Below are 9,397 nucleotides of genomic sequence, written 5' to 3'. Positions count from 1 at the left end.
GTATTGTTTTTCGGTTAAGTGCCCCTTTAAAACCAATGCCTGGTTAGCAACTCGACAGGTAGCACATTAAGCAGGAAAGGCCAGGAACGATGTGATTAAAAAGGATGTTATGATGGACAAAAAAAAGGAGAGCTGCGTCAGTGAAGCCTGGCTAATGAGTCAGCGGACATTGATAAGAGGGCTCACATCGCGTCCGTCTCAGTGCCTCTCCAACTTCGCCAGGCAATTACTGGACCGTGAACCTCACGGAGATCAATTCATTAGCTGGGTTTTAATGTCACCCTCTTTGGCTATTCGCCTCACTTCGGTAGAAACAGATGAAGATTAGAAGGAGCTACAAAGGCAATCACAAAACAGTTTGTTTCATTTTGGAAAAATATGTTATTTCAATACACAAACAAAACCAGTAATTGTAATTATAATAACAACATTAACAACGCAAAACAAAGATACCTTTTGCCTAATCAAATTGATTGATTGGTTTGCCTAATGTCTTGATTAGACATTATCATTAGAACAGTCCATCATTGGGCGGCTGGGTGGCGCAGCGGACATTGCGCTCGTCATCAACGCAAGAGACACTGGGTTCGACTCTGGCTGTCGGCGTTGCCTCCGGCTTGGGCCGGCCGTCATACTAACGGGGGGAAGTCTATGGGTGGTAATCTGGACGTTGTGGACAGCGACTCCTACAGGTCGGTTGGGGGACGCCTGCACAGCAGGAAGTAGCGGGGGTAGTGTGAGCCTCCCACACGTTACACCTCGCCAAATGAGAGTCCGCGCTGGCAGGTGAAAAGATGCAACAGGCTGCCTCCACATGTATCGGAGGGGACATGTGATGCAAGGCTTCTATCCTCCCTACAACCGGCCAGTGGGGGGAATATGCGAGCAACGTTCAAGACAGGGGAGGGGAGAATTGGCACGGCTAAATTGGGATGGGAGAAAAAACTGAAAAATAAAATAAAAAGAGGAGAAAAAGTGGATCAAAAAAAATAACAGTCTATCATTATCAACAAATCAATTATCTCCCAAACTTAAATGTTGTGATACAAATGTTGATCAACTGAAAGACACATCCATCTCAGGGACAGGGGACTTCCTCCACAGGTCAGTGGCTTTGGACTTTGTAAGGAATCAACTGAATGTCCCCGTCTAGCTGCCTCACAGCTCGTGGCACCAGTAGTCACCAAGGATCTACTTGAGTAGCAACACACTGAGGTGGCCAGGAGGCAGACATCCCCATCTAGTGGACAAATAGATATACAGTAATGTTATACCACGAGTAAGAACTGAGGGACAGGTGGGATATGACTTTTGGCAACTAAATGTTTTAGAACTCTGCATTATCAAACACAATAACATCAATATTTTGTTAAAGGTGCTGCAAGTGGTATTTCTTGGTTAAGATAAATGGTAAATAGCTTTAAATTCCAACAGATATACTCCAATCCAATCAGGAGAGAACCCTAGATATTATATATCTTCTACTAATTTCTAGAAATCTTGCCATGCCACATTTGCTTACTGCACTGGTAGATAATTTTACTTGTTTCAAGGACACATTTAGCTTAAAACTTGTTTTTATTTCTTATTTTTGTCAGACCATTTTTGCAGTAAGTTTATGCAGTGTTCCCTCTCCTGATTGGATGAAGTGGAAACGGGATACCAGAAAATGTAGTTTGTGTTTACTGCAAAGCGGAGGGACTGGGTGACCCAAGTTACTGACCACACACTCTATATCAGTGATGGCTGCCGAAGTGTAGGGCTATTATTTTAACATGTAGACCACTTATTTTAACAAAGAGAAGAAACACCACTTACTGCACCTGTAAATAAAAGTGCTGCCTTTAAATAAAGCCTACAACACTTTCAAGAAAGAGTCGTGTATCATAGTCTCCACCTCTTCAACCAAGACATTATAATCCGCTTGACAGACAGTGTGTGTCTGACTGCTGCCACGTTCCTTCAGACACTTGAACATCTGTCCGTGCATTTCTGGCCTGGACCCCGCTGACCCCAACTCCCTGAGCTGCTCCATAGGAGACGTGGAGCTACTCTGGAACCGTAGCGCTCGGAGGACAGCGGGCGCAAACTTCCCGTAGTGAGCCGTGGAACAGACCACCACTGGGCACGAGCCGTCTTGTCGCCTGTCAGCCACGACCTTAGCCACAGCTGTGTGCGTGTCCATGATGTAACCCGTCTGCGCGTGAACGTCCCGGATGGCGGCCAAGCAGTCTTCTTCGGAGCACCAGCCGGCCAGCACGTCCTCCTGGATCTTTCCCAGGAGAGGCTCCGGAACCTTAAAGTGCCCGTCTTTCTCCAAGCGGGTGAACAGGTCCCCTACGAGACGGCCGTCCCCGTCGGACACGTGGTGGATAAGCCTCTCCACGTTGGAGGACTTCAGGATGTCTATAGCCGGGGAGTGGGAGACGACGAGAGGCCGCCCGCGGAGGTCGTACTCCCCCGTGGCGATGAAGTCCGTGACGATGCGGTTGTGGTTGGAGGCGCAGATGACTTTTCTTATCGGCACGCCCATCTGCTTGGCATACAGCGCCGCCATGGCGTTGCCAAAGTTCCCGGTGGGAATGCAAACGTCGACGGGCTCTCCGAACTTGACCACGCCGTCTTTGAACAGATCCAAATATGCTGAGCTGTGGTAGACTACCTGCCAGAGCAGATATACAGTAGTTAGAGTGATGATGTTATACAGTATGTTGCCACATGATGAATTACTGTCCTACTACTGAACATTCTTTTTACAGATATCGTAGGTACTGCAGTAAAAGTACAAGCTGTGATTGGATTTTACAGTAAAACAATATTCTCATTATTCTGTAACCCATTTAGAATAGGCTCAATTGATAATGTATGAATATAACATGTCAAATATTTAAATAATAAAGGGACACTTCTTGGTGTATCGTGGTCATATGTGTTGATACATTTAAAATGGCTGCCATAGAATTGTGTTGCGTTGTAAATATAAAAAAATTGGGTTGCTCTCATGTTATGTAATGATGAAATGAAATGAACATTGATTTATCTGTCTACACAGTGTTGACCCTTGGGATGTCCAACAATATAACTGCCACTGGAAATGTATCCAAATGAACATCATTTGCCACGGATAGTCAGCTGCCTGTCTGACTCTAATGCACCAACACTGATTTCCATAATATTATCAAACATTCTATAAAACCCATTTTTTTTTTTATGGCACACCAGCAGCCAAATGGCTGTTCGCGGGGATGCAGATTTGAACGCGAGTGCCCGTTCTATCAATTCAAATAACTGACCCACCTGCGGTAACAGTCGTGCCCAGTTGATGGAGTTGGCGGTGCTAAGTACAGTCCCGTATTCCACGGCGAGGTGCCCCGTCATGTCAGCCTCCCCAAACATCCTCTTAATGGCCCTCTGGCAGAAGTCAAAGTCTGACGTGACACTGACAGCCCTGACGTTGCCCTCTTTGTAGCCCGTCATCTGCAGCTTCTGGATCTCACTCACGCCTTCCTCCGGGAAAAACACCAGAACACCGGTCCTGTGTCTGTCGCCGTCACCGAGGGCACTGAAGCCGCTGAGGACCGCGCTGCCGGTGTCTCCGGACGTGGCCACCAGGATCAGGTAGTTGCACATCTGTGGGAGGCAATAGGCAAAGAGCTGGGGCATCAGCTGCAAGGCGAGGTCTTTAAACGAGGCAGTGGGGCCGTGGAAGAGCTCCTGAACATACTGGTTGTGGATGAGGTGTTTTACCGGTGCGACTGCCTCACTGGCAAAGTTCCTCCCATAGGCCTTGAGTACCATTGTTCTGAGATCTGTAGGAGGGACATCCAAGGGGTGTATGCACTTCTCGAGTATAGCTAATGCTCGTTCCGCATACGACATGTCCGCTAGTCTCAGCCATTCGCGGTTATCGATCTTTGGGAAGCCATTTTGGGGTACATAGAGCCCGCCGTCTGGGGCTAGACCCTCGAGCACAACATCACTGAAATATGTGGCATTAGTGGTGGATGCTTCACTATCACTCCTGGTTGAAACATAAATCTCTGCATCAGGGTTTTGATATCTCTCTACAGCCATCAGCACCTTCTCTGCCACCTCCTCCACCGTGTCCCCCACCCCACACAGTACTCTGACGTCAAGCCATTTCTCATAAAACCGTTTCCTGTAAAGTAGAATCTTCTGCATGGCTACCCCAGCCTCCTGGCCCACGATCCTGTTGACCTTCATCCTCGATAGTCTCTGCATGATGGCCTCGGTGTCCACGTCTAGGTAGACCACCACTCCAGTCTGTTTGAGGTGCCGCATAGAGCCGGCATGGAGGGGGTTGGAGCCCGTCAGAGAGACAACACTCCCGGAGGCAGAGAAGTTACACACGGCCTGGCCCTCTTCCTCCAGGAAACGCTCACCTCCGACTGCCGCCAGCTTGGCAGCCACAGGCGTCTTCCATGTCTCCTCCAGCACGTCGTTGTCGATGTCGATGACGGGTAGTCCCAGTTTGTGGGCCACAACTTTCCCCACTGACGTCTTCCCCGCTCCAGGTGGCCCCATGAGGAGGATGTTTCTGTCTCCCAGTGAGAAGCTCTTTGTCGACAGCCATGATTTAGATATAGAGAAGAGACTCCGGTAGCATCTGACAGTTTTTAGTGCAAGCTGGCTTGTAGCGTTCAATAGACCCATGATGGACCAATTCAACAATGTGAGAGTGGAGGACGGTCGCTTAAATATCCATGGGAGGTCAAATACGGTTATGGTATAGACTAGTACTAGTCTATTTGCTTGATTGATTAAAAACGTTTTTAAACAGATTGCAGAATGGGTATAGTACAGTTCAATAGCCTTAGACTGTAAAAATGCACCTTCTGTATAATTATGATATCCTTCTGGTTTCCATTATCTTATCAGTTTTAAAACAATTCAAATTAATTGTAAACCTTGTATTATAGTGCACTGTTCAGTGTTCAGTGACAATCCTATCCTACTTTTGCAGAGTAATTTAGCCTGCACGTGTTACTTAGGAGTGGACAGTAGAAATTCCAACAGGCGTACCTGCCAAATGCTGAGTAACGTAATTGTTGGACAAATTGTATTTGTCTCTTCCACCCACAAGAAATATCAGCGTTTCGAATACGCGTGCAGCAATGTTTTGTTTAGCTAAATGTGCAGAAGCGCAGATATTTACATGCTGGTAATGTGTCTGTGGCAAACTACGGGTCCGCTAAAAGGACAAACTTAGTCCTACTCGCATTGTGCAATAAACGCCACTTCTTCTTCTTCTTCTTCTTCTTCTTCTTCTTCTTCTTCTTCTTCTTCTTCTTCTTCTTCTTCTTCTTCTTCTTCTTCAATGGGTTTAATGGCGGGTCGCGACCACAAAAGGTGCATACCGCCATCTACTGTACATCCCAGCAACTGGGCAGATAAGCAAGACGCGACCCGGCAAATAAAAGAAAACAATAAAGAAAAACCATAAACGCCACTTATCTTCGTGTAAGCCTTTGTAACTTTACTAATCCCAAACCAAATATATATTACAAAAAAAATTAAAAACGGTGACCACGGAATATAAAAACAATTCTGTAACTTGATACAACCTGAACATTTCGGACATTCTATCATGTGACGTAAATGTCCTACTCCTTACGCCCTGTTGCTTAGCAACTGTTTCACATAGGGATTGTTGTCAAACAAAGCATCGGATGCAATACCGACAAGCTAGACTTGCTAGCTATCATTGGTTTTGTGTCGTCGTCGTCGTCCCGTCCCCCCCGCATATGTTATATTATATTTTACCGCAGTCAGGATGTCGACTACTATGTATCCACCAGAGAGCATCTACAACCTCATTCCAAAGGAGGAGGTTAAAATACAGAAACCACCAAGGTAACTTTAGTCAGAGCACAACTAACGTTAAGTAACGTTAGCCTATCATAATTATGTTATAACTTGGTTAACCCCTCCCGCCATAGCATCAATATCTTGTTTATACTACTGCTATGTTTAGCTGTGTGCAAATAGCCATCTGGACTTGATATTCAGTTGCATTGTGTTACTGTTAGATCCATTCATTTACTCCAATCTTTGTTTTTCAAGGCATACATCCAGGTTTAGACCAACAGTTGTGCATGAGAGTAAGGTAAATAAGGATGCAATGCGGACAATGGGACCAGCGAAGGTAGACGTGCCATCCCCAGAGAAATACCTGGTCAAGCATTCCAAGGATCCAGATCTTCCTGAGAGTGAGCAACGTTTTCTTGTCTAGAATTGTTTGGGGGCCATATAATTTGAAGTGATAGAACGGGCACTTGCATTCAAATCTACATCATTGAATGGTAATTTGGCTGCTGGTGCAACTTAAAAATGAATGCCATAGAATGTTTGATAATATTGTGGAAATCAGTGTTGGTGCATTAGACTCAGACCATGGCAAAGGAATAATTTTGATGAACAGTCCAGTGGCAGTTGTATTGGACATCCCAAGGGTCAACACTACACAGATAAAGCAAATGTGCATTCCATCATAACACAACATCAGAACAACCAGTTTAAACAAAAAATTCTGCGATATAACAACACTACACAATTCTATGGAAGCCATCTTATATTACTGTGATACACCAAGAAGTGTCCCTTAACATTCAGATAAAATGTTGTGCTTGAGACATTCTCTCAACAAATGTTCTTATATATTCTTCCCTCAGAGAAACCATGTTCAAAACGGAATAATAACAGCGGCACCATGAGGAAACCTGATGTTCCTTTGAGAACAGACCACCCACTTATGGGCATTCGCACAAAAAAGGATTTCATAAAGACAAACGTCATTGAAAATGTAATGGCGGTGGCAAGGAGGCCGCAGCCGGCCTACGCCGACACCAAAATGGGACACAAGCAGCCACTTGAAAATTCAGGCCTCGTCCCGAAGTACATAAAGAGAAAGGTGAGGCTCTATTAGGACCCTGATTAAGAGTGGTAGGGCTGTCTGTCTGCCTATAAACCTTGGATCACACAAGATCACAAAGACATTGTCTCATGTCAGTCTAGATAGCATTTTCTTCTCCTTAGTGGTGAAAATAAACTATGTCAAATCGTTCCATGGATCTGAGTCTGTATAAGCTATGCCTGTTACAATAGAGTCCATGTTATTGAACTTATTCCCAAGATGGTGACCAGAAACATTTCCAATTTAGGGACACTAGGTGGGGATGTGAACTAGATATTTCGAATGAGCGTCCTCTGTCTCCTTAGTGTTCTCCTAGATATTCATGATGGGAGCAGACATACAGCATTCTTTGGATGATGCCACAGAGTTGTATAATATGTGTGACGTGCTGGTTTCTTCTGTCCAGACCACAGCATGACGATCATAAATATGCATCAGGGTGGTTGTGGGTTAAGGGGATTGTCCACATTTGCACCAGGGTTTTAGCTTTTGAGATAAGCCTTCTTTTTTTTTTGCAATGTTAGTGAAAGACAATGGGGGGGGGGGGGTCGGGTACTTTCTAATTAAAGGACTTCCTGTTTGTTTCAAATTATAATTCTTAAAAAAGAAAGAAAAGTGGAGTATGGCTTTAAACTTTTTAAGTATTAAAGGCGTTTATATTATCCTCGACTTTGGGACATGTGCACTGTGCAGTCACACACTTCTGGACTACAAAATGAACTGTCTCTCTTTGGTTATTCTCTATTGATGTGTCAATTGACCATATTCACCTGGCGGCCATTTTTCTCTTATGTCATGCTGAGTGGGAACAGGATGGAAAGGAATCCCAATCTGAGCATGACATAAGAGCAAAATGGCCGCTGTGTGAATATGGTAAATTCCGGTCCACAGGACTATGGAGAGACACCTGAGTACCTCCTGCAGCGCAAAGAGGAGACGATGAGGGCTCAGGAGGAGTATGATGACTACGTCAAAGAGTGCAAGAAGCAGGGGGCCATGAAACGGTTTTCTCAGGAGGAGCGGCAGACGACTATTGAGGTACTCAAAGCAGCATGCAGGTCCACAATAGACACTCTTGTATCCTGTTTGTTGATCAAGTATTTTTTTTTATGTTGTTTCATTGTCCTTAGTGGAACAGAGCTTATTTTTTTTTATCCGTCACAAACCTGGGAGCCCCTTCAGTCCACTCCAAAAGCACTAGCAAACTGTTTTTTTATGCATCCGATAGACCCATCAGATGTATCAAATGTTAGCCCTGGTTAGCTTCATGCTAAACATGCCTGTGGAAGTCAATAAGGGGCACATTCTAAATGTTACTGCTGAGCAATATTCACGTTTCATGCCCCCCACTGACTTCCACCATCATGCGATACAATCTTCTTTATTATACCATCAACCAAAACACTGGTGCAAATGCTTTTGGGATGAACAACAAAAGGTCCCAGTTTGTGACAAATCAGATAGTCCAGCTGTTTAAAAGTGTGGACTCTCCCTTTAAGATAATTCTCTTGGTGGGGAAAAACTGGCCAACCTTTTGGGCATTGTGGATGTCTCAAGGTGTTTATACTGATTGCGTGGCAAACTATTGCCCAGATTAATTCTATTGTATATTTTTCTGTCTCACTTTGCCAATTTCCTGTTGGCAAGCACATTGCTCTATTATGTTGCCCAAAATGTTGCCCAGTTACAAGGCATTTTTTGGGCAATGTACGGGTAATGCTCTCAGTGAGAGGCAACAAAGAGAGCCTGGTAACAAGATGTTCCTGTGTGATTAAAGCAACAATGCGTGAGGCAACCCCTCGCGTCCAGTAGATTTGTCCAAAAAGTTGCCCTGTGTATCACTGCAGGCAGGAACGTTGCACAGACGAAACCAGAGGATGTTTCTATACCACATACTGTAAGACAAGGGTTTTAATTCTTTAGATAAGATAAGATTTGTGTCAGAACTCGGAACACACAATACTGCATTACAAAAAAGAAAAACCCAAGACAACCCTACATACAGCATAGACAGACATACAGACAAGACATCAGAGAAACAATGTAATTAACCCCTTCTTTCCCTCCCAACCAATGTTATTCATTTGATGTGGCACAGTCCCAAGGTTATTTTGTATTGCACAGCCTTTTTATATTGCACTATACTTTTCAGTTTCCACTTGGGGGATCTGAAGCTCCTATGTGAGGGTATGCAGCTGGTATTCTGTGTGTAATACATGTGAACTGAAGCTCCTATGTGAGGGTATCAGCTGGTATTCTGTGTGTAATACATGTGATCTGAAGCTCCTATATGTGAGGGTAGCAGCTGGTATTCTGTGTGTAATATGTGAGGGATCTTCTATGATTTTATGGGCCATATTTGTAGTGTAACCTTCCAGAAATGTTTGGTTGATGGATTTGCCAATTATCCTTGAGGCAAATGTATGGAGGCTTGCCACCTTTTTGGCTGTACTGTGATGCTGA

At 44.6% G+C, this 9,397-nt stretch overlaps 2 protein-coding genes across 2 annotated transcripts in view; one reads left to right on the top strand and one right to left on the bottom strand.

Annotated features, from left to right (window-relative positions):
* Window positions 1–1,850: 1,850 nt before the first annotated feature.
* Window positions 1,851–4,560, bottom strand: thnsl1 (threonine synthase like 1). The gene is made up of 2 exons (XM_084325696.1): window positions 3,298–4,560; window positions 1,851–2,662 (listed from the first exon to the last, which is right to left on the bottom strand). Exons 1-2 carry the CDS (start codon window positions 4,543–4,545, stop codon window positions 1,856–1,858), a joined length of 2,055 nt encoding a protein of 684 aa, XP_084181822.1. The 5' UTR covers window positions 4,546–4,560; the 3' UTR covers window positions 1,851–1,855.
* A 1,186-nt stretch (window positions 4,561–5,746) lies between these two features.
* LOC311238311 (hypoxanthine-guanine phosphoribosyltransferase-like) overlaps window positions 5,747–9,397 on the top strand; it is a 41,375-nt gene continuing 37,724 nt past the window's right edge. Inside the window, exons 1-4 of the transcript XR_014620352.1 lie at window positions 5,747–5,874; window positions 6,085–6,230; window positions 6,693–6,931; window positions 7,826–7,972. The gene's annotated coding sequence lies outside the window, so the exon portion shown is untranslated. The remainder of the gene's footprint in view (window positions 5,875–6,084; window positions 6,231–6,692; window positions 6,932–7,825; window positions 7,973–9,397) is intronic.

The sequence above is a fragment of the Notolepis coatsorum genome (genome assembly GCF_963971535.1).
Source record: "Notolepis coatsorum genome assembly, chromosome: 12".
In the NCBI taxonomy this organism is placed as follows: Eukaryota; Metazoa; Chordata; class Actinopteri; order Aulopiformes; family Paralepididae; genus Notolepis; species Notolepis coatsorum.
The sequence above is the reverse complement of the archived record's forward strand: the minus strand, read 5'-3'. Positions and strand labels throughout refer to the sequence as shown.

What these genes read in the sequence shown, in the direction of transcription:
- thnsl1 (XM_084325696.1), bottom strand. Translation starts at nt 4,545, where the DNA reads ATGGGGCCACCTGGAGCGGGGAAGACGTCAGTGGGGAAAGTTGTGGCC. An exon ending in GGGCACGACTGTTACCGCAG is followed by an intron (nt 2,663 to 3,297) that starts GTGGGTCAGTTA and finishes CTGCTCTGGCAG; the next exon opens with GTAGTCTACCACAGCTCAGC.